This window comes from Marmota monax, unplaced genomic scaffold (genome assembly GCF_021218885.2).
Source record: "Marmota monax isolate L192 unplaced genomic scaffold, Marmota_monax_Labrador192_F-V1.1 WCK01_AAM20220418_F8-fsc00163, whole genome shotgun sequence".
Taxonomy (NCBI): domain Eukaryota; kingdom Metazoa; phylum Chordata; class Mammalia; order Rodentia; family Sciuridae; genus Marmota; species Marmota monax.
Window position 1 is genome coordinate 3,763,500 of NW_026693660.1, and position 24,933 is coordinate 3,788,432.

The 24,933-nt window shown below is 46.0% G+C and overlaps 1 protein-coding gene across 35 annotated transcripts in view; it reads left to right on the top strand.

Moving 5' to 3' along the window:
- Cacna1c (calcium voltage-gated channel subunit alpha1 C) overlaps positions 1 to 24,933 on the top strand; it is a 699,954-nt gene that overhangs the window by 608,100 nt on the left and 66,921 nt on the right. For 31 of the 35 annotated variants that reach the window (XM_058584157.1, XM_058584165.1, XM_058584160.1 and 28 more), the window contains 10 exons: positions 222 to 351; positions 1,470 to 1,529; positions 5,958 to 6,064; positions 8,372 to 8,459; positions 9,025 to 9,132; positions 9,930 to 9,982; positions 10,282 to 10,428; positions 11,846 to 12,047; positions 13,634 to 13,792; positions 14,407 to 14,517. In XM_058584157.1, coding sequence (XP_058440140.1) covers positions 222 to 351; positions 1,470 to 1,529; positions 5,958 to 6,064; positions 8,372 to 8,459; positions 9,025 to 9,132; positions 9,930 to 9,982; positions 10,282 to 10,428; positions 11,846 to 12,047; positions 13,634 to 13,792; positions 14,407 to 14,517 — 1,165 coding nt within the window. Of the gene's footprint in view, positions 1 to 221; positions 352 to 1,469; positions 1,530 to 1,676; positions 1,737 to 5,957; positions 6,065 to 8,371; positions 8,460 to 9,024; positions 9,133 to 9,929; positions 9,983 to 10,281; positions 10,429 to 11,845; positions 12,048 to 13,633; positions 13,793 to 14,406; positions 14,518 to 24,933 lie in introns of all 35 variants that reach the window. The other 4 variants (XM_058584177.1, XM_058584179.1, XM_058584180.1 and 1 more) reach the window with 2 other exon arrangements.

Consider the following 24,933-nt stretch of genomic DNA (forward strand, 5'->3'; position numbering starts at 1 on the left):
CCTGTGAAGGTGCCTCAGAACTAAATTGTTTAGAGATATACATCATGGGGGCTTGTCATTACCCAGCAACAGTAAGACTTCAGGCTGAAGACCACTCCACAAATCAATAAGCACCTTTTGTAAGCTGGTGGAAGGAATTGAGGGGAGCTGCTCCTGAAACCCAAGGAGTTGTGTCTACATCTTTCCTGACACATCTCTCTCCTTTCCTCCTTCCCACTCAGGTTTCGCCTTCAGTGTCACCGCATTGTCAATGACACGATCTTCACCAATCTGATCCTCTTCTTCATTCTGCTCAGCAGCATTTCCCTGGCTGCTGAGGACCCCGTCCAGCACACCTCCTTCAGGAACCATGTATGTACTCCCTTTTGTTCTCTGCACCCCTTCCTCTGGGAGTGTGACTGGGCCCGCAGCTTCTGTTGCTGACTTCATTGTTAATCAGGAGCTCAGTTCTAAACCTCATAATCAGATGCACAACAAACAGTTCTTTAAGAGATTAGGGCTTTGAGAAAAACCCATCTTGGGACCACAAGCAAGTAAAAGAGCATGTGCCCAATGTCTCAGGTTGGTTTGATAATTGGCAAAGGTCAGGCCTTTGATTGCCTGTGGATGTTCCCCAGGAAACTCTAATAACCTGTAAACTTAGTAAAATGTGGCCACTGACTTCCTACCCTGCTCTCAGTATATCCTGAGAAGTGTTGGTAGATAGGTGCCCATAAGTGCCAATGTAGTAGAGAACCTCCATGATCTTCTGCAGAGCTGATCTAAATATGAAGACCCACCCAAGGCTCTGGTGAACACCAACCAGATGGGCATGAAGAAAACAGCCCATGATCTGAAGCCATACATATGTTAAAACACTCACAGGTCCTGGAGCCCACTTGGTCCAGGCTCTTCCTGTGGTTGACTGGTATTGACCCTACCTCTGATCTATCCCTTGAGATGTAATAAAGCATGACACCCTATAGCCTGTCCTTGGGTAGACCTGGGAGATGCCCTCCCATACCCCAAAGGGTTGATACTCATATAGATTTCCACTAATGTAGGAAGCTCGCGGGTTCAGTCACACCAAAGAGAGTTAAGCATTTAAATTCCCCTTAAAAAAAATTCTCTCTGCTTTTTTGACAAACATCCCATTGGTTGGATTTGGGTTTGTAAATAAGTTGGGTTAATGAGAAAAACGTTCAGCCAGATGCTGCCTAAACCAGCTGAGGCCTTTCCCTGAAGCTCCCCTCACCTGTCTGGGGTCTCCACCCTGAGCTACCTATGCCAGCCCCACGTTGAGATCCAGTGTTAACTATGTGCCACTCGTTCCCCAAGTCTTTCCATCTGTCCCTGTGTAAAAAGGTTCAATGTGTGCACCTCCTTTTGAAGTGCGGTTCTTTTTCTGGTGAACATCCACTGACCTGGCCTCCCATCCTGCTTTTCTCCCACCCCCTCCCCATCCCTCCTTGTTTCTTTTTGTTTTACAGATTCTGTTTTATTTTGATATTGTTTTTACTACCATTTTCACCATTGAAATCGCTCTGAAGGTAAAGGCCCGCGGCCCTCTCTCCTCCTCTTCCTCCCTCCCTTGCGCCTATCTTTGTTCTCTGCTGCTGTCTGTCGCTAACACACATGCTCCTGTTGGTGTTGGGTTCACTCTCGGAGCCACTAATCCAATTATGCTTATTTTTCAGATCCTAGGCAATGCAGACTATGTCTTCACTAGTATCTTTACATTAGAAATTATCCTTAAGGTAATGCACCCTGAGCAATGCACTCTGTCCATCTCTTTCCTTGTCTGTATCTGCTCTGGCTGACTCTTTTCTTTTTTCTATTTCCTTCACTCTCCCTTTTGACTCTCATGCCTGCAGTGAAGAATCAGTGCCCCTCACTTTGTGCCATGCACTTTACCCAGGTTCGGAAACCAGAAGTCCCCCATCCACCCATCATGGCCAGGCTCCCTCTCTCTGACCACCAGTAAGCAGTTTTGGCTGTGTCACCATCGATACGGTCCCCTCACTGGTTGGCACTGTGGCCATCAGCAGTGCCCCTACACATGCTCATATGTGCCATCTCCAATCAGTTGGTATCTGAGATCTGCTTAGAATTCTCCCATCTTCCTCCTGCCTAGCAGAGATGCCAACACAAACTCCACAAGTGGAAAAGCTCTGGGGCATGAAGGAGTCACTCTGGCTGCTCTCCGTGGATGTCTGTCATCAAGAACTTCCTCAGTACTTACAGCAGACATCAGGGCCAAGCTGGAGTGGGGCCACGTAGAATAATCAAGATTTGGAGCCAGTCTCCCAGCCAAGGCCTTTCAGCAGACAGCTGTAGATCACTTCTGACCCTCCAGTGACTCACTGAAAAGTTTTTGTTACAATGTCCTTGCCCCAAGCCCAGGGGAGGGAGAGTTGTCTTGCAGAGCAAAGTACAGGGAGTGAACCAATGTTGGAAGGAGCCTGAGCACCCAGGCCCCATCCCTGCCTGCTGTTGCCAGCTCAGATCTGTAGAGTTGCTCCAACATGGTTATCCCAAAAACATATAGCGCCCATGTCTGAACAGCACTGTGATGCGCAAGGTGGTTTCTAAGTTTTCCCAGTATACTTCTGAGCCTTTAAACCAATGCCTTAAGCCAGTCCACCTGGGATGCAGGATGTGAGTTCTGAGACCTTGGGTAAGGTGTGCTGCTCTCTGAGCAAGGGGTCAGTTTTACCCTCACCCTAAACAAAAGGGCTATAGACTCTGAGCTTCAGCTAAAGCATCTTTTCTCTGGGACATTCACCTGGGGTGCCCGCTCCCAAGGAGCTCAGGCCCCCTTCCCATCCATCATTGCAGCTGACCCAACTGGTGTCCACCCCAGCATTGTGCCTCTGACGGCTGCAGACCCTTCTTTTTCTAATAAAATTCCATCCTGGCAAAACCCTTTGAGAAGCATGACATTTCATCACATCGTGATACCATTCAAGTGGGGTGGTTTCTGAGTGCCAGCCATGATGCCCTTGTCCCCAGTGGCGCAGTTTTGCCACTTCTGTTGCTCACCCAAAGTGTTGCTCAGAATTTTCTTTTCGTGCTCTGGGAGAGTAGATCTGGCCAGGCTTCAGTTCCTGGAGTCAGGGAGTGGGAATCAGGAGTCGCAGGGCAGCACTGAGACTGCTGGGAGCCACTTTTCCATGGAGAGGTGCTTTTTTCCTGGACTTCAGACACAAAGAGGCACACAGACACACAAAGTTCTTTCCCAGGACAAGAAAAACCCCAAGGCCCCCATTCTCATGGATGCCCCCCAACCCCCGCCACAGAGCTCCCTCGTGGATTTCAATGGTGCCATCGCTCCTTCAAGGTTGCCATACAAGCGGAAGTGAAAGTCTCTCTGCAAGCATTGTCATGGCAAGGCCCTTCTCTCCCCTTCCTCTCTCTTCCTCTTCTGGTCTCTCTTACGCTCACTGCTTCTGAGTATTTACCCCATGACCAGTGCACTTCCTGCACTTCCCTTTCACTGGGTCCCTCTGCCCAGCCTGAAGGTCCAGCATTGCACCAACCCGAAGGCTATGATGGCCATCCACTAGACTCATTTACCCTAAGGAACTATGGGAGGATCTAGGGTGATTTGGCCTTGAAAAGAAAGCACATGTCGGACCATCCACCTTAATAATGCAAAGGACTGACACAGAGAAGAAAAAGTAGAATCAGAACCAAAGCATGGAAATGAGAAGAGTGGAGATACATGTGGTCGGAAGGGCTGCCTAGACTATTGCCTGTGACTGAGGAGGGAATTGCTGCCCTTCCAGCTCAGAGTTAGTGACTTTACAGCCTGTCCCTTTTCCCTCCTCAGAGTGGCAATAGACCTTTCCTGGTTAATGACTTAGAACTTTTAGAAGTAAGGGACTAGGAGGGAGCAATCAGTAAAGGAGGGTAGAAAGACAGCTTGCACTGAGTTCCCTGAACCTGGCTTTTTCTGGTGCTCTGAATGCCACACATGGCTTTCAGATAAATGTCCCCTTTCTCTAGCACCCACTTGTCTTTTATCCCACAGCCACTCTCCTTCTGGCTCCCAACCCACATGCACATGCACAGTTTCCAAACAGCTGGTCTCCTTCTAAGGGTCCTCTGACCAAGCAGAAGCAAAGGACAGAAGGTGGCACTCTGATCCCTACTGCCTACCTATCTAAGGAATGCTTTTTCCCATATACAGAGGGCTCTACAAGAACCAGAACAAGAAGGGACCAGACACAACACCTAAGCCTAAAAGTGAGGTTGCTGGGGAAGGTGCTCAGCCTTCTGCAGGCACAGGGGGCTCTTTGGTGAGCATGAACCACAAGAGTCACCTGAGCCCAATCTCTGGGGTCCCAGGTCATCACCAAGACAAAGAAAGTGTGCCTTCCAGATGGAAGGCCTTCAGGAGAGATGGGCAACTATATTTCCCTGCAACCTTTTATGTAACCTCCCCACTTCTAAAAACTATTGCAGAACACAGGTGCCTGAATCCCCTGTGATCCCCTGCTTCGGGAGATAAATAGAAAGAATTAGGTTGCAAGAGCTATTTTTGCCAATTTCCCCCTGTGTTTGCTTTTGAATTGCTCTGCAGACACACCACCCTGGGCATGCTCTGATTCCAAAGAGATAAACTGGACCCCAGATGACCGGGGAGCTGTTCTCAGCCTCATGGCCATCAGCTCCAAATTTTTCCCTTTAGCTGATGCTTCATGGCCCATGGCCTTTCACAGCCCTTATCCCGGATATCCACAGGCCATTCATTCATGTCACAAAATGGTAAAAGCTATTGGTTGAGCACCTACAGTGAACAGCTTTCTTCTAGCTCTGAGGGAGGTAATCATAGCCAGATCCTGCAACGATAATCATTATCTCATGTGTTCTGTTTTTTCAAAGTCCTGCCTTGTTTTCCTGTAGGAACCTCACAAAGACAAGGGAATCATATCCCCACTTTATAGATGAGGAAACTCAACTTCCTTTATACAGGAAGAATCCAGAATTCAAATCCAAGATACAGTGACAGGTGACACATACGGAGCATAGTATCTGCAGAAGAGTGTCCCGAGTATCTTTTATATATTTACTCAGTTGATGTTAACATCCCAGTGGAGTAGATATTATCATCATCCTCATTTTTAGATGAGGAAAATAAGGCACAGAGAAGTTAAGAACCTTGTTCAGGGCCACACAAATAAAATTCAGGAGGGTTGGGATTCAGATCAGGTGGTCTGGCTCCAGAACTTGCATTCCTCACCTTTGTCTCACATTACCCTCTCTAAACACATGGTTCATGCCCTTCCTTAAAGAGCTCCAGATTCTGTCTAGAAGGGAAATAGCTTAGAACATTTGACATAGATCCCAAGCACTATTGAAAGCCAAAGAGGAGAGGGATGCTAATTGCCACAGTTATTGGTAGAACTTTTCTCTGGACACCAGGGTGACCAACCATCCCAGTTTGTATAGGATGCAGGACGTTTTAGTGATATGAGCAAGTCCCAGGCAAACCAGGACAGTTGGTCGCCCTTCTGGACATGCTCTCTCCATCTCCCAGATAACGAGTGTTTCAGTTGGCTGTGAAGTTCAGAGGGTGGAAAATGTGCATACAGGGTAAACTGGCCTAAAGAACATTAGTCAAGGGCCCTAACATACTGGAGCCATCATAGACTTGTGATGAGGAAGAGAAAAATCAGAGAGGGGTGGTGGGCCATTTGAAAGGGCTTTGAGCACAATCATGAAGAGACTGCTGTTGGGTAGGAGTAGGAGCCCTTATACATCCTGAGCTGGGGAATTCTTTGGTGGTTGAGTGAATGTTTGAAGAACCTTTTCTGGCCACCAAATCTCCTTCCTCAGTCCTTCCTGTTCCCCTTGGGCAGTGCTTGGGACCTGCCCAAGGGACGCTGTGGGAGGAAAGGGTGATGAGCGTGTGGGTGGTTTGTGGAACTTGGGCTGGGGTCACTTACACCCTGTTTCTCTGTCCCTTCCTGCAGATGACTGCTTACGGGGCTTTCCTACACAAGGGCTCTTTCTGCCGGAACTACTTCAACATCTTAGACCTGCTGGTGGTCAGCGTGTCCCTCATCTCCTTTGGCATTCAGTGAGTAGGGCTCCCTTAGCCCAAGATGAGGTCATCAGCTAGGAATGGGTGTCAGAGAAGACACCAAGCTCTAGAGAGCCTTCCTGCAGGGCCACCACAATGGGACTATGATAGCATAGGGCCTCTGAGGTTGCACTACATAGTGGCTTTCGTTTCTTGTGTTCATATCCTCAATGGTGTGATACATGAGGGTATGCGATCCTCAGAAATACATTTAAATGTCTAGATTTTGCCACAGGAAAAAGGGCCAGGCTCCATTATAAAGAAACAGGTGTCCCCAGTACCTTCTTACCTCCTCTACCATGTGCTCTTCAGCTGCCAAGGTCCTGCCTTTGCCCTGACCTGTCCCTGACCTTCTGAGCCATCCCTACTCTCCCTTTCTCTTACTTCTCTTTTTAGTCAAAACACCTGTTGTGTGTATGGTGAAAAGAGACAGAGAGAGATAAATTACTTATTCTCAATCTTGGCTGCACAAAGGAATCACCTGGGAAACTTAAAATAATGACATTTGCCTGGATCCCACCCTCAGAATTTTTTATTTTTTATTTTTTGGATTGGGGTACAGTCTGGTGCTACAGTTATGAAAGCTCTCCAGGTGATTTCCCTGTACTGTCTAGCTTTCAAACCTTTCTTAGGTCTGAAAGAATCTGATTACTGGTTTCTACCACATTCTAAGGCTGAGCATGTCGATTCTGCACTGGAACTTTCAAAGCACTTTCACATACACATTTTTCCATGATCCTCTCAAAAAAAAAATTCTATGAAGTAGGCAGTGCAAGGTGCAGTTATCAGCTCAAAGAATAGGAAATATGACCTTCAGGACATCAGGAGACTTGCTAAAGGTCATGCCAATGGCAGAAATAGGTGTAAGTCTCAGAGGTCCTGAGTCTCCCATCCCAAGGTTGTTTAATGGTCAGCCTCTAGGATGAGATGGGGGCCATGGAAGTGAGACTCTGCTCTATGGATATCAATTATATTTCTCAAAATTTTCTGCCTGGGAGTTTACAGATCTAGATTCTAACCCCAACACTACCATTAAATCAACTAAGAATTTCTCTTTTCAGTCTGTTTTTTCCCTATCTGACCTTTAAATCCTTTCCATTGTGATTCAATACAAACTGACTCCCTCTCAGAGACACTGGGGGAAAAGATGCAGTGATAGATAGGAATGCCCTTTGAATCTTTGGGAATAAAAGGCCCATGAACCAGAGAAATTGGATCTTTCTATAGATCGTGTGCACATCATTCTGAACTATGAAGAATAAAACTGGCACTTCCAATGTGTCATATGCTTTTTAGTGTCCAAGACAGATTGTGAGGCCTCCTCTCCTAATGCTCAAGAAAATATCTCAATCACAGAGTTAGTAAGGGAGGGTTGGGACATCCTTCAGAGTTGCTCAGCAACTGGTGTTGTTCATAACCTCTCCCTGGATTGGATGGACAACTGAAAACCATCCAGGCATCTTGCCACGGGTCTGTGTGTGTGGGGGGGTGCTGCCCCCCTTCCTCCTTCCCACCAGATCATGGCAGCAGCCTAATGCTCCTGGAATCTTTAACTTGGCCTTGGCATCCCAGACATGTGGAAGCCATTCTTTCTTGGAGTCATGCTAGGAACCAGAAAAGGATATATATATATATATATATATATATATATATATATATGGTTTTTGACTACCTGGGTTCTGTGTTTAGAGATCTACACTCAAAAATCCCTCTCCACCCCCATCACCTCTAACCAGAAGGCATGAAGTTCCAGCATTATTGTCTTTCTTTATGTACAGTGATGTCTTCAGCAGGCATAGTAATAAAAGCCACCATTTATTTGGATCATAAGTGCCAAGCACATTGCTGGATAATGCACATAAAATTCTCATTTAATCCCTGCAGCATCCTTATGAGCTAATCGCTGCCCCATTTTTCAGATGAGAAACTAGGTCTCAACAAAGTTAGGAAATGTGACTTCAGGTGACTTGGCTCGCAATGGACAGCACTAGTGCACAGGATGCCCCCCTGTGTAGCACATTATATTGCTAACGATTGATGTCAAATGCTTTCTGTGGTTGTCGCCATGCTAGGGATGAAACCCAGGACTATATCCCCAAACCTAGTTTCTCTATTCTCTCATCAACAGGAAAATCACAAAGTTATAGCAAGCCCCAGGTTCTTAGAGGTAAAAATTAGAAGTAAAAAGTACCCCAGACAGACTCCATATGTCAAGTTTGCCTGGGATCAGCCTGTCAGGACATCACCTCCCCTCATCATTTCAGAAGCAGGGGAAACTTACCACCTGCCCTTTTTTCCTTCCAGGTCTAGTGCAATCAATGTTGTGAAGATCTTGCGAGTCCTGCGAGTACTTAGGCCCCTGAGGGCCATCAACAGGGCTAAGGGGCTAAAGGTGAGATGATGGATCTGGGTGGGAAGCCTTCAACCTAAGAAACATTGATGGGTCTGCTAGTTGGTAGACTGTCAGCTGAGGTGATGGTTGGGCTTGAGGGAGGAGAGAGTGATCAAGCCAAGAGTCTGCCATGTTGGTGCCTATACACTGGTCCTACTCAAATCCTGTTTCCATGAGGAGTGGAATGGTTACAGGAAACCATTTTAAAACCTGAGTTCCTATGTAAAATTTTGCAAAGGGGAACACAAACCCAGAATCTCTGGGTGGTGATGAGGTCCCTGTACGCCTACCACTATCCAACAAGAGTTCACAGGGCTTGTGCCCCTGTAGGGATTCCCTGGAAAAGGAACCCCCAAGGGGGACTTTGTGTTCCTTTGGATTCCATCACTCACCCTGTGACACTGGGAAGGCTGCTTTACCTCTTTGAGCCTGCTTTCTCCCACTTGCGGCTGAGGGGCAGCTTCTGCTACCTCCCAGGAGGTCTCATGGCTTGACTGAAGGAAGCTCAGGCTGCAGGAATTTCCTGAAACTGTGTTCCCTTACCTCTTCCTTCTTCCCACCATAGCATGTGGTCCAGTGTGTGTTTGTCGCCATCCGGACCATTGGGAACATTGTCATTGTCACCACACTGCTGCAGTTCATGTTTGCCTGCATCGGGGTCCAGCTCTTCAAGGTAAGGTCTTGGTTCTGATCTGTCCACCATCCCTCCCTCCCCATCAGCATCCCCAAGAAGGGGAACTGGTGGATACAACAGGAGGAGGACAGCAGCCCCAGTCACACGGGGGTGAATGTGATCTCCAACCACAGCCCCACTCAAGCTTCCCAGACCAGAGGAGAGAGGAACCAGAAGGAGGCTCCACCAGACTAAAGGCCTCCTGCCCTCTCAGCTTTGCCGACCCTTTAGTTCACTGCCCTTCTTTCCAGCCAGAGCAGGAGGGGGACTTTCACTGTCTGGAAGAGAGTGTCACTTGCATGAGACCCTACAGCAATTACTTACTGTCAGTAGCATCACATCCATCCTTCCCCCAGCTCGAGGCCAGGGTCCTCCACGGTTTCTTGTCTTTTCAGCCTTCATCTCTTTTTCATCTCTATTTCCTCACACACAACATTCTTCCCCTGCCCTCCCCTACCTGCCACATATACTTCACTGATTTCCTCCCATCTTACTCCCTCTTCCCACCCCAGCTCCACTTCTTCCTTCCTCTCAAGACCTTCCTAGAGAGTTCAGCTTTCTTGGATTGGAGCTCCCTGTTTTTGAATTCCATGGGTACTTGCAGCAGTGAGTGTCTTTATTCTCTGGCTGCTGTGTGTATGTGAGTCACGTTGCCCCATCTGGATTCTGTTCACCTTGCACTTTTTATCCCACAGCCCCTAGCTCAGCGCTAGGCTTCAGAGACGCTCATTAACCATTTTGTGATGGATTCATTGATTAAGGAACATCTCTAATCACTTTGTCCTTTTGCCTTTTAGGGAAAGCTCTATACCTGCTCAGATAGTTCCAAACAGACTGAGGCAGAATGCAAGTAAGTATAGGCTGGAGCATTGGGTGCCCAGGCCTAACTCAAGGAGATTGGGGACTTGGTCTCAGAGGAGGGACAGCAGGGCTATTATCCACATGTAATCTGATTCTGATGTGACAAATGATCTATCTATTCCTGAAAGTTCTACCCACTGAAGTTCTTCCCAATAGCTGGAACTGTGTGGTTTCATTCTAGATAGTTCCATCCCACCCAGCATGCCAGGAGTTATTTGGAAACAGGTCAAGTTTGAAATGTGAAGGGAGATGGAGAAGCCAGAATTACCTTTTCTCCTCTTCTCTCAGGGGTAACTATATCACATACAAAGATGGAGAGGTTGACCACCCCATCATCCAGCCCCGCAGCTGGGAGAACAGCAAGTTTGACTTCGACAATGTTCTGGCAGCCATGATGGCTCTCTTCACTGTCTCAACCTTTGAGGGGTGGCCAGAGTGAGTACGCAAACCAAGGTCCATCCGCCCTGATACTGGAGGCCCCAAACACTGGCTATCCACCCATTGCCCAAGTTTCGTTAATGTCCTTCATTCCTTCCCAGAGATCACACTTGTGTCCTCCTCCTGAAATAAGGGTATGTTTCTAGAATAATCTGTAGGCCATAGTCACTGCTGAAACATAGGCTCTTCTAGAAAATATCAATATTTTAATTTCTTTATTTCATGGTTCTGGGGGTTAATCCCAGGACCTTGTACGTGCTCAGTAAGCACTCTACCAGTGAGCTACAGCCCCAGACGAGAAGTCAAAATTTTAGAAACTCTAACCCAAAATGAGTGCTTTTATAGCCCCCTTTCCCAACCTCAGCATGAACCACAAGGTCAGGAGTCTCTGTCATTACCCTCATGTCATCTGGGAATGAGGTGTGGGGGGAGTTTGATCACCAAGGAGTTCCACATTACTACTCCCAGTGTGGGTAAATATAGCTGAGATGTCTCTGTTTTGTTAGGCTTTACCCCTGTCTCCTTTAGAAAAAGTCTTGTTGACATTTACAGTGGAAAGTAAGAAAGAGATAAAAGCCTGTGCCCTTGTTCCTCTACAGAGGCAGTTCTTTCACATGTAGACCAACCTGCTGGCCTTTTATTCTGCATCACCTGTGGCAGGCAGCTTATCTGTCAGGTGCTCCATGTATCTTTGTCTAGATGCCTGCAACCCCCACCCTGTGGTGCATGGGTCTTAGATGAAAGTCACCATTATTATATGGCAAAATGTAGGCGAGACCTAGGGAAGAGCTAAGTACTCACAGGGTTACAAAGGAAGGGAAGGAGATAATCCCTGTCCACGAAGAGTAGCAAGCTTAATGGGGCATGTAGCCCAGGTCCAAATGAATGGTGTACAGGTGTAAACCACTTAAGTATAAAATCAAACCATTCTGGATGATCTGAAGCATGGGTCGTGTTAGTATTTTTTTCTAAATGGATTATTTTTCTCTCCGATTTATTTTATGTTCACTCTAACCTCCTTTGAGTCCATGCCAGTTTGCAAAGCTGTTTCAATATTTACCAATATTTCTGAATTTGAAATCAATGTCCATGAATCATGTTACATTTAAATAGTTCTTGACAGTTTCAAAACACCTTCATGTACATTATGTCAATTGCCCCACAAGTTAGGAAAGTTGGGAATTATTGTCTCCATTTTACAGATGAAGAATCTGAGTCTCAAGAGATTAAGTGATTTACTCAAGGCCACATGGCCAGGAAGTGGCAGAACTGAGACTTGAATCCAGACCCTCTGGTTCCCAGCCCAGAGCCATTTCCCTTGATCCCAGGGATTTCTAGGAGTCCTGGTTCCATCATTCCACAGAGGTGACACTGCTTCTCCAGTTCCCTCTGTGGGGCCTGTCTCCTCCTGCAGGCTGCTGTACCGCTCCATCGACTCCCACACGGAAGACAAGGGCCCCATCTACAACTACCGCGTGGAGATCTCCATCTTTTTCATCATCTACATCATCATCATTGCCTTCTTCATGATGAACATCTTCGTGGGTTTCGTCATCGTCACCTTCCAGGAGCAGGGAGAGCAAGAGTACAAGAACTGTGAGCTGGACAAAAACCAGGTAGCTTTCTAGGAAGGAAAGGAGGAAGGCAAGGAGGGCAGCATGTGAGGAATGGCAGTATTGGTAACCAGAGTTCAGGAATAGATCTATGTGGATACCAACGTCCTCCATCCTCTCCTCAAGCCAAACAGGGTTCTTGCAAAAGAAATGCAGATCCCTGCAAATTCCAGATCTGGAAAAAGTATTCAGCCAACAGGAACAGGGCTTTCCATCTTGAGGGGGTCTATGCAAAGGGAATGCAAATCCCCGCCCAACTCAGATATAATATAACAGATTTATGCAGCCAACAAATGTATGGTAAGCTCTGTGGGGGGAAAATGTCTTATACCCTGAAAAGTTAGAATGTACCCAAGTGGGTTGGCCCCAATGATAAGAAAAGAGAGAAACTAAAACAGTGAAGGAGTGAGAGCTCTTGAGGTGGGCAAGAGAACAGTTTTAGGAAACCACTCTTATATGGTTTCTTAAGCGAAACACAGAGGGCTATGCAGGAGGTGGGGACAGGAAATAGGCTTACGTGGGAGTGAGACAGTGATGCCAAGTACTGAGACGTGTTCTGTTAGCCGGTGAGAAAGAGCTGGCAGCTCTGTTGGTGAGTAATGAGGCTGTTAAGGTAGGAAGTAGGTAAATCCACCAGGTCAGTTCCCCATTGTTCTCAGTGGGAACAGAAGTGTGAAATACATCCCTATCTTTGCTTATAGGAAGGAGCCTTGCAAGCACAGTGTGATCAGCTCTACCCAGATTAGGAGAGCTAGACCCCTCATAGGTTTTGATGTCTACTACGTAGGCTTAAACTCATCATTCTGGTGGCTATGTGGACTTCAGATTGAAAGGAGGACAGGAAAGAGGGAGGCCAATTATAAAATGTAGATAAGAGATGCTTAGAGCCTGACTTGGTATTAGGTTAATGATAGCAGCGATGGGAAGAGTAGGAGGAGGTAAAGTCATAAGGTGGAGGGACTGGACATGGCAGCTGAGGGTTAAAGAGGTTGGAGTGACTTCCTGGTTCCTGGTTTGGGAATCTGTTAGAGGAGTGCACTGATCTTTACTGGAATCCCAAGAATCTAGGTAGGCCAGAATCTCTTCCCCTTCAGTGAACTATGTCTTCTGATCCTTGGATATTAAAAAATAAGGAAGATGGATCGAGGATAGGAAAGAAAAATGGAAGTCAGAACCTCCCCAAGGAGACCCTGTGGTGTGGGAAATAATTAAGAAGACCAAAGAATGAGTCAATCAGTGTTTATCAGGTGCCAGCCACCTGCTAAGCAGTATACCAGCCATTACCAGGTTGAAAATCAAGGACACGCATGCTCCTTGCTTGTAATCTCAATAGATTTGACAAGAAGGGACTCTCTCGTTGATTAGGGACGTGACAGAAAATCAAAACATTCCCCAAATTACATCTGAAATCTGTACGTGAGCTAGAGTAATAGATTATTTCCCTGACTTCCAGAGAACCCCCACTCCAGCCCCAGCACATGTAGTTTCATGTACATCCCACCCTCTCTGCCCTCAACTTCACATCATCCAGGTAACTAACTCCACTCTCTCCCTACTCCCATCCCACTCCTTCCTGTGCCCCCTCCCAGCGACAGTGTGTGGAATACGCCCTCAAGGCCCGGCCCCTGCGGAGGTACATCCCCAAGAACCAGCACCAATACAAAGTGTGGTACGTGGTCAACTCCACCTACTTTGAGTACCTGATGTTCGTCCTCATCCTGCTCAACACCATCTGCTTGGCCATGCAGGTCAGTCCAAAGGGGAACCTGGTCCTGCCCAGGGAGAATGGTATGAGAGGATGTCAAAGAGCTGCAGACCTTCTCATTGCTCACCTTCCTGGTGTCCAAGGGAAGCAGAAAGAGCAAAAGAGCTCTTCTCTTCTCCCATCTGGAAATAGAAAAGTGTCCTTTCCCAAGAAAAAGTTCCCCTCAGGGACCTTATGAAATAATCCATGGGGTCCTAGGTTTATAAAATGAAGAGGGTAAAGGAAATGAAGAACCAAGAGAGTGAGCTTGAAGCAGTCATTGGTATCAGGAAGGCATGGGTGTGCACTTGTCTGCAAGGAGGTCAGCTTGTACCAGGGCTCTTGAGTGCCAGAAGCCCCCACAAAGTTATCACATCCAATCAGAATGAGCAAAGAACTCTGTCAACCCCTATTTTCAGAGATGGTAGAGAAGAGAAGAATTTATAGGCTCTCCTGAGTTCACCTGGCTGCCTAAGGAAAGGTGGATGGCCTTCTGGGGGTTACTTCAAGGAAGATCTCTGATGAGATGAGGGTTTCCAGGAAGTCTGGGCAAAGGTAGTGAGGAGGCCGTGGATCCTTGCCTCGTGCTCATAGTTCCTTTCGTCTTCCTTCACTCAGCACTATGGCCAGAGCTGCCTGTTCAAAATCGCCATGAACATCCTCAACATGCTCTTCACTGGCCTCTTCACTGTGGAGATGATCCTGAAGCTCATCGCCTTCAAACCCAAGGTAGGCCTCTGACAAAAGGCTGGTTGACAGGCATCAGGGAGAGGGTAAAAAAGAATGTGGGAGTGCATATGCTTAAAGAAGAAGAGTGAGGGGCAGAAATTATCAGCGAAGAACCATCCCTTCTCCAATGATAAGTGCCCCAACTCCTACACCTGCCAAGAGTTGAAGTAGGCCAACTCCTTGAAACAGGAATCAGCTCTTGACTGGGACTCAGAGGAAGCAGATTCCTTCATGAACTGAGCCATTGCCCTTCTCCCTTTCTCAGACTGGCAAACCAAACCTCTGAGCTCAGTCCCCCAGATCTTCTCAGACTTTTGTTCTACCCTCCTCCCATTTAATTGGCCATACAAACCAACCTCATGTGAAAAATTCAACCAGGGCTGCATTTGTTCAGGGCTCTGGGCTCCAGCCTACAGGCACCTCCTGTTCCCTCCCTCAGAGGCTGTGTCATTGCTCACTTATACCTTTCAGCACAGAAAGAGTAGTTACCTGTAAATTCCTCTGTATTGCTCTTGTAGGCAGCTCTTTAAAAGGAAGATTAGAACCACTGTGAATGGACATGGTAGGGAAGGTTGGATGACCTGCCATTTTGGATTATCTGTGCTCTTCTTAGCCAGCACCACCTGCATTTTCCTGAAAGGTACAGGAGCAGGTTGGTGTAAGCAGTGACTTCCATCCTTGGCCTCTGTAGATAGGACAGAATTACAGGCATTCAGGGGCCTTGGATCACAACTCAGGCAGCTACTTCTGAGGGAGGCTGTAACAGCAGCTCAGGGACCCCCATGGCCACCACAACATCCTTTGGAGAGTGATGAAAAGGAAAGGTTGGAGAATTGCACAATTAAAGACTGAGAAAATCTTTCCAGCTTTCTGAGCCTTCTCTTTCCCTCTTCCCTAATTTTCCCAGTTGTAGCACAGATCAACAGGAAGCAAAAAGAATGAGTCTCTGGCCATACCTTCTATGTTTATTCAAATTTTTACTTGTTCCAGGATTAACTCTAGATGGGGACCCTTCTTTGCTACTATATCTATGTTCATTAACAAGATATCCATGACCTTCTTTGAATTAATAGTCACCTAACAGGTTTTATAATGCCCCATGTGCTATGTACGCATCATTGTATGTAGTCCTTAAAACATTCCCCATAAGATAGGTATTAACACCCCCAACACAGGGAGGAGGGAAGCAATGTGCCCAATATCAATTACACTACTTGCAAGGGGTAGAACTGTTATTGGAATCTAGCACCTCTGACTTTATAGTTGGTGTTTTCTACCACACTAAGCTGTTAGCAAGCATTTTTTTCATGTCAAGTATTCTGCTGGATACTTTTCAGAAAGAAGGAAACAGTCTTTGAGACATTTAAAAAAAATAAGACAGACAATATTCTTAGAGTGATGATTCTTCCTCTCACTCAAAGAATGCCCAGGGATCTTAGCTAATCTTCAGCAAACAAGACTCCTAATGAGCATTATTTGGTAATAGTAATGGTGTTTCCCTACCTCGTTCAGAGAAGTAACTATATTCTTTTTCACTTTGACTTCCAAGTTCAGTCCCATTTAGGGGATACATTATATCCTAACCTATAAATAACCAGCAAATTTCCCTGGCTATCTTCTGTGGGGCCCACAGTATCTCTGCCCACATGTGACCCTATTCCAAGCCTTGTGTCCCAGGAGTACTAACAGGTTCACCAACACAGCAGCATGACCCAGTAAGGCTGGGATACAGGATCGCTGCCAAGCTGAGCTTCAGTCTCAGATGACAACCTCTCAGTAGGGAAACTGGCATCATTTTCATCTGGTGTCATGAGACATATGGTTTAAATATTTCAAAGCCTTGAGTCATCCCACAGTTGACTCAGATGTGTTCCTGATGAAGTCTGAGGCAGTCTGCAGAGCCCTACAATGGATTTTCTGAATCATGTCTCACGAGCAAGGTGATGGATTGGGTAACCTGCCCTAGGAAGCACATGAAATTGACACCTTCGGGGGTCTCAGCCTGAAAGACACTCTACCTAAGTCCTGCAGATCAAGGAACAAGCCAGGTTTCTAGAAGTAACCAGTTGGGGCAACCTAAATTATAAAGTGCCTCTGAGTTTCCTCAGCCCCTGGTTTTCTATCATGAAAAGACATAGTAAAATATGAGAGATTATTCCCAGAGAAGGAAGAGAGCATCTTTGAGCCATTTGCATTTCACACCTGACAAGATCAATTGTGATATAGAGAGAAAGGAGCCTGAAACAACTATATACACCTGTAATCCCAGCTATTTGGGAGCCTGAGGCAGAAGGATCACAAGTTTGAGGCCAACCTAGGCAACTTAGCAAGGTCCTATCTCAATATAAAATTTAAAAAGGCTACAGATGTAGCTTGGTGCTTACCTAGCATGTGTGAGGCTCTGGATTTAATCTCCAATATAGGAAGAAAGGAAGAAGAATGGATCTTTTCTCTAAATTCCCCTAAAGAGACTTGTGACAATAGAGGGACAAAGGCCACTAGCTCTAGCTATGTAGAGAAGGTTGACCAGTTGGGAGGGGGAAAGGAGTGTTAGGTCCCTGGATCCTCACTGTACTATGTTCTTCATTAAGGAATATATTCCAGGAAAAGTATCCTCATTTTTTTATGAGGAAAACCAAAACAGAAACCCCTCAAAACTCTGATAGAAATATCTGGCTGGATATTGCATAAGAACAGGTGGCGTCTAATAGTGTACCTGTAATTCATAATAACTTTCATGTCCCACCATTAAGTAAAATTCTCTTCTGAATTTTATATTTCACATGGCATGATTGTTGATATATCATAAAAATGAGTTTATACTTTCAAATATTTACTGTAAAAGGATAATTAAGCAGTAAGAATATGGAAAACTTAGTGTTAATCAGCTTTTTAATACTACTACAAACTACCTGAAGCAACTAATTTATAAAGAGAAAAGGGGTTATTGATAGTTTTGGAAGTATAGGCAGGGTGACAACATCTGGTGAGAGTAATAGCCACCTGCATATCATGGCAGGAGGACATATAGGAGCATAACAGTCCCATCTGCTGCCAAAATGTAATGAGAGGACAGACTAGGCTCCCATAGTCCCTTTCAAGGGTACAACCCTGTGACCCAACGGCTTCCCACTAAATCCAACGATTCTACTAACCCCCAGTAGTGCCACTCTGGGGACTAAGCATTAAACATGTGAACCTTTAGGGGACATTCAATACCCAAAGTGTCATAGTTGACATTAATTATAGTCAGTAAATTGTCTGAGGGCTGAATGCTTGGGTTTTCTTCTCTGTCCTTTCTCTCTCTCTGACTGCTTGGTGGGTTGATCTATCAGTAGAGCAGTTTGTACTCTTGCTTCCTTCTTTTATCGTCTTCGCGGTGATTGATGTTCCCAATTTCTTCATTTCTACATGTTCTCTTCACTACTCCATGGAAAATGAATTTACTCAAGTAAATCCCTGCCCTGAATCCAACTGCCCAGCTCCTGAAATTCATATTGTGTTCATGCTAAACAAATTTTTTTTCACAAAAAACTAGAGAACATAAACTAGTTTAGAAAAATTCAGCCCCCCCACAGATGTTAGGAATCTGTGGGGATGGTCTGAAGAAAGTAGAATGAAAGTGGTATTGATTTGAATAACTAATAGCAAGCAAGAAGAAATTCCTTCCCTAGGAGTAAAAGATAACTAGCTGGAGATACCTGGATGGTACCTGGGCCCTACATGATTATCAAGACCAAGCTGGTCAGCATGGGAAAAAGTTGGGCTGGAATGATTGGACATGCTAGATCGTCATCCTGTCATGAGCTGACATTTACCAACAAAGATAGGGAAAAAAAATTAAGATACTTTTTTATGATAAGCACTGAAAAATGTCCAGTGCTGAGGAATAAATCTAACAAAAAGTGACTGAGATCTCTACAGAGAAAACCATACAATTTTATAGACAAATGAAGAAAGACTGAAATGGAGAGATGTGTTCATGAATTGGAAAACGCAGTATTGTTAAGATTTCATTTCCCCTCAAACTAATCCATAGATTCAGTACAATCCCAGTTAAAATTCCCAAATCGACCTTTCCCAGAGGACAAGGGGAGGAGAAAAGGGAGCCACACAGCAGATACTCTAGGCCAATAAGATGAGCCTGCATAGTCCCAAGGTTTTTGGCAGCTCTGACGTTACCATGGAGGGAGAGTGCAAGAACCTGGTAGAGGAAGTAGAGTTAGCCACAGATACTCCACTCTCAGCTCATGGGTTTGGGTACCAGAAGGCAAGATGATGTCACTTAGTTGCCTAGAATTTAATGTTGACAGTGACTTAGCAAAGACAACAAAGAGAGGAAGAGTGGAGTTGATGATGAACTAGTGGTAGGGCTGTCTCCATGCTTCTCCCCTTAGCAGAAGTTGGCCTTCCCTGGAAGGCAGGAGCTCACTACAGATGGGACATTCCTAATTATTCCCCTTCCTGTAGGCTCCCATGTGGGTCATGGAGGGGTGGAGAAGCAAGGGTTTCTATTTCTGGACTAATCTCGTCTCCCTTGGCTGGAGGCATCCTATTGGGCTGTTGCCTGCACAGGGAGTAGCCAGTGCCCATTGCCTCTCACTAACTCCCCAGTGGGAGCACTCCAGAGGAGATCTGTCCCTGGCAACTCTCCATGATCAAAGCTTTGGCCTCCCTTTCAGCTTTCTCCTAGCCTGAGAAGAGTCCAGAGAGGCCAATGGAACCAAAGTGGGCACACTTATTGGCCCTCCTGGCTCCAGCTTTCTTGAATAAAAGCCACTCAAGCCTTGGAGTTCACTTTCATGCTCCAAAACAAATTAGGGCCCAAAGGCATTTCAAACCAAAAGGATGAAATGAAACCTCTAGAGCAGCACTATCTCATAGGACGTTCTGCGACAATAGAGATGTTCTATACGTACCATGTATGATATAGCCACTAACCTCCTGTGGCTGTTGAAACTTGACATGTGGCTACTGTACTGAAGAATTCATTTTTAAATTTTATTCATTTGGATGAATTTGCATTTATATTTGTGGAGCCACAGGTGGCCAGCTGCCGTGCTGGGTAGCCAAGCTTCTTTCCCGTGACATCCCAGGTTCTGCTCTCCTCTAACTATCTGTCCTGACTTCGTCAGCCCAGCTGCTCCAGCTTCATGAAGCCAGATGGTCTAGCTCATCCTCCCCACTCTCTTTCCATCTGGCTGTTTGCTGCCAGAAATTGACTCAGAAGTAGCGGAAACCCCTGTGACCGGGTAAGGCCATGTCTTTCCCTGGGATCCTCCAGCATGGCTGTTCTCTTGACTCCGTCAGTTCACCCAGTCATCCCTAGATTTCCCCAGCCCTTGACAGCTGCAAGTGCTAAGGCCCCTGCCCTGTAGATTTTGTCCCACCCAGATCCTAGACTGGTCCTAATGAAAGCAGAGAGTGCTTTAGGAGCCCTACACTTGCCACTATGGTCTGAAATTTTTCTTGCTTTTGTAGGCCAGTACAGGGTTTGTCTCTGGTGATCACACAGCTACTCTTTTTCCCAGTCCATGGGACTTATAAGTAGGTTTCCCAATTAGCATTTTAGCACCCTAGTGACACTAAAATCTGAGAACCCTAATCTCATACCTGGTTCTTACTGACCCTTTCCCCTGGGTACAGACCTTGTTCTTGTCCATCCCAGTTGTTGGCCAGACACTTGCTGCCAAATGACCGTGATGCCACTTCTGGAGTGGAGGGAGCTTCTTACCATGTGGTATCCCAAGCCTGGCTGCACCTAGCATCCTCACCCTGGCCAGGGTTTCTGAGGCTGGGCCCCAGCTTGCCTTGCAGAAGGCTCTCTAAATTGGAACTGTGACTCCTGCCTCCCCCAACACAGAGGACTTGGCTGACATTTACAGAGTATCTATCAGCTAATTGTGCAGCAGTAATTCAGCTGCTACTATATATTCTCTGCTTTGGGGGCTTATTTGAAACCCCAGTTATCTTTTAGGAAAGAAGAAAAGATGGTAATGAAACTTTGCAGCTTCTCATAGGGCAGAAAGAGCTAAGGTTGGCAGCAATGGAGGACACTGACAAAGAAGAGAGCTCCTCCTGTCTGTTGTCCTGAGGAGTCCAACAGTGGGCTTCTGCTGGTTGGGAGTGAGATGAGTCATAGCCAAAAGGAGGTCTGGCTACCGGAATCAGAGCTACTCAGGACTGTGGAACTCAAGCGCCCTGTCTGCTGAGGCCTCTCCCCATAGCATAGTGCTGGACACAGCATTGCTCTGGTCTCACCCACATGACCAACAGCTGAGCCAAGAGAGGAAAGAGCCAGAAGACTCTTGAATGGTCTTCCTAATGATCACCAGTATGGAATTCTCAAGGCCAATCTGCTCTTGAAAGTGTCTGAGCCTGAGAGAAAGTGTTGATGACCTTGGACTTTCTGTACACAAAGGCAGCCTTCCTCTTCTATCCAAGCATCCATCCATGCCTGTGTGGTGCAAGGAGGTTCCAAAGCTTCTAATGGCTTCCAGAGCATCTTTCCTCTGTATACTCCCTTGTTCTTTGGAATAGTTTTGCTCCAGAGATTGATTGTTGACACTGACATGAGGGGATACACATGTCAAGAGGAGTGTTTGTGGATACCCTGAGGGTGTGGTCAAGATGAAAAGAGTTCCCACAATCTGACTTCTTCTTTTCATGGGCTTGGGTCAAAAGGGACAAATGAGGGCTGGTTGGGGCCCTGAGTTCACCAGAGGGAGCGGCCATGGAAGGCAGTTGCTTGGCAAGAACACTCAGCAACTCAATTTCTCTATCTACTCTGTCAGATTGATACCGCCGGTTACCGGTGAAGAGTTCTGCTTCCTCACATGTTGAAGTCTGAACATTAGAGAAGCACGATGAGGAAGCATATAAAGTGGGGTTTCTTTTAAAAGGGGTAACATAGACTTCTCCTGGGAGGGTGAAGGGAGCCATAGCTGGTATCCCTGTATCCCAAGAAGTGAAGTGTTCTTCCCTTTTTATATTTCCTACCGGAATCAGAGCTACTCAGGACTGTGGAGGTCAAGTGCCCTGTCTGCTGTGGCCACTCCCCATAGCACAGTGCTGGACACAGCTCTGCAACAGGGTAGTTTTTCAGTCCATGGTCTAATGACCCTATTGCTTTGGGCCTCTGTTAGTTAGCTTTTCATTTCTGTGATCAAATACCTGAAAAAAAAAAAAAAACGGGAGGAGAAATAGTTAATTTTGGGGTCACAGATTTATAAGGCTCAGTCCATGGTCAGCCAACTCCATTGCTCTAGGCCTGAGGTGAGGCAGAACATCATGGTGGAAGGGCATGGCAGAGAGATGTGGCTCTGTTCATGGCATCTAGGAAGCAGAGAGAGAGGGAAGGGGATGAACCCTTCCAGGGCACACCTCCAGTGACCCCCCCCTTCTATAGTCACACCCCACCTGCCTACATTGCCACCCAGTCAGTCATTCAAACTAGGATGGATTGATCAAAGAACAGCTCTCAGGATCTCATTAAGCTCAGGTACTAACACAGCTTTTGTGGGACACCTCACATCTAAACTATAACAGGGCCTGTAATGAGGCAGTGCATCATGGCAGGAGCATGGAACAGAGAGTTCTGCTTACCTGGTGGCAACTGGGAAGAAAAAGAAAAAAAGAGAAGGGACTAATAGCCCCTTCAGAAGCACACCTTCAGTGACCTTACTTCTTCTCACTAGGCCCCACCTGCTAAATAGTGCCACTGGCTGAGGGCCAAGCCTTCAACACATGCTTCTTTAAGAAACACCAGAGGTTCAAACTACAGCACAGCATAATGTAATTTTGGGGTTCATTTTAATGCATCTGTGAAGTTGGATTGTGTAAGACATGGCATCAACCATACTGAGACCATCTGAAATGATCACCACCTTTTCCTGGAGGCTAATGCAACTCATCACTGGGCTTCACCATATTTCAGCTCAGTTTTTCACCATTTCTTTTCTTTCTCTGTCTCCTATGCCTTATCAATCTTCATATTGCTTATTTCCAGAAACCTTTACCTATATGATATTTGGCTTATGTTTTGCTGCAGGCCCAAATTATCCAAAACCTAGCAAATGTTTATTGAGCACCCACCATACTAGGCAGTGTGCTTGACACAAGGAGCTCAAGAGTGAACGCAAGGCAGGCCAGTGAGCCCAGACTCGCTCAGATTGACTTTGAAAGAATAGACATTTCTGACTTTGGTCCACTCTTGGATCTTGTAGACTCTCTAGTTCACCATGACATACATGGCTAGAAAATTTACTGTCCCACCTGGCATTCATACTCCAGCTTAAGGGGAGCATTAATAAACACATTGGCTGATTTTGTGTCAGTTTCTATGCCTGAGGTTAAATAGTATTTGGAAGCTAAGGAAGGAAGTAATATATTCTAAGTGTCAATGAAGAACCAGACATTGAGCTAGGTGTTTTACTTTCCTTATCTCGGTGCATCCACAAGACAAGTATGATGGTCTCCCATTTTATGTCTGAGGAAATAAAAGGCTATGTAACATGCCCAAGATTGCAGGGTAGTTTTTTGGTTACTGTTTGTCTCTAATAAACCACACCTCTAAACACCTTAACAAATATTAATTTAATCTTCACAAAAATTCTAAGACTTTAATGCAGGCATAAGAGACTCAAGACAAGTGCTTTCCACTACCCTTCCATTGAAGCCAAAAATGTGGCCAGCCTGGGTTGTTGCTTTGCACTCTGAGGGTCCTCACCAAATGTTAGTTTTCTTTCTTATAAGGAAGTAAGAGGCATGAAAGCAAGCCATGATTAAATGACAACTCTATGAAATTTAATGTGTACCTTTCCACCTCTCAGAGGCCCCTTAACACCCCTTTCCCTCTTGTTTCATAGTTCTACCTTCGGCCCCTGTTTCACTAGATCAGCACAGACCTTCTGGCTTCCCTTTCCAAATCTGCACTGGCAGGTATTTCAGGAGACAGGGCAATCACCTGATAGTGGACTCCAGAAAATGAGGTGGTAACCTAACACAGACTCATTCGTGTGTGTGCGTGCACATGCCTGCACGCACACATACAAACATTTACGATGGAATACTTGCAAGTCATGGAGACAAAGATCAAATTGCTGAGTTCCTTGAAGGCAGAAAATTTTCTGTATTCATTTTGTGTCCTGTAAGAGGCATTCAGTGAAAGTTTAATGCATGCATAAATGAATGAAAGAATGAGAACGAGAGAACTAAAAAGCAATGAAAAGATTCAGAATACTATTGTCAAAAATCACTAAGATCATTGATCTTTCATCAATGCAGAAATCCCTACACAAAATCCTGTTTCCTGTCATAAGAGACTCCCTATTTCCAGAGGCAGCTCCGCTGGGAATCTTTCTTTATACAGAGCTGACATGTGCCCCTCTGCACTTCTACTTATCCATTCTTCTCTTTTCATCTTTTTCTTTCTATAAATTACTTCTGAGCATCTCAGTGATGATGTTGAGATGTGGCACCATCTTTACAGGGCTCACAGTACCAGAGTACCAGGTAGAGGAGATATGACAAAGAGATTATAGATGGGGTGAGTGCTCTGATGGGGAAACAGGATAACCCAGAAGAATAATGGGGACCAGGCACCTGTTTTTAGATCAGGTGGTGGGGAAGGCACCAGTTTGAGCCCTGAACATTGGGAAGGAACCAGAAAAAGAGCATTTCAGTCAGAAGAAAGAACAAAGGCCCTGAGGTAGAAACCACCTCTGCTTTCTCTGGAAATTGAGAGCAAAGAGTGAGGAGGGGGAGTGGGCAGAGGCCCTGCAGGATCAAAGGAAGGTTTGTGGATTGGCTCTGACTGCCCTTGGAAGCTGCAGGGGACTAGGCATTGAGTGGGGCACTTATATAGTCTTATTTGCATTTTGAAGAAACATGTTGGCTGCTTAGTGTAGGGGGCCATGTTGTGGGGAAAGGGGATGAGCTGGTAGGAGCCTGCTGGACAAACAGAGGAGCAGTGGAGATGAAGAGAGGGTGGCCTTGTGATGGCATTATTTGATGGTGAATCAGATACAAAGATGGAGAAGGACAGCAAGGATGGCTCAGAGGCTCCTAGCTTGTCCCCAGGTGGCTGGACTGGTGCTGCAATTTGCTGAAATTGAGGAGACTAGGGAGAAGCCAGCCTAAAGGAGAAACTTGGAGATCTATTTGGTTTTTAAAGCCACATAGCCTGTTAAAATATGGAGTTCAGATGGGAAGTCTGGGCTGGAAATCTATTTAAGGAGTCCAACTCTGAGAGTGCTGTCCAGAAGCCTGCTTGTCCTAAGAGAGAAGTCGGAAAATGGGCAGGATAGACAGGAAACTGGAGGAGAAGGGAAGAAGAAAAAGGAAGTGTTCTGGAGGTTGACAACCAGAGAAGCCAAAATGAATAAGTGGTGTTTCTTAGGATGAAAGTCTGGGTGA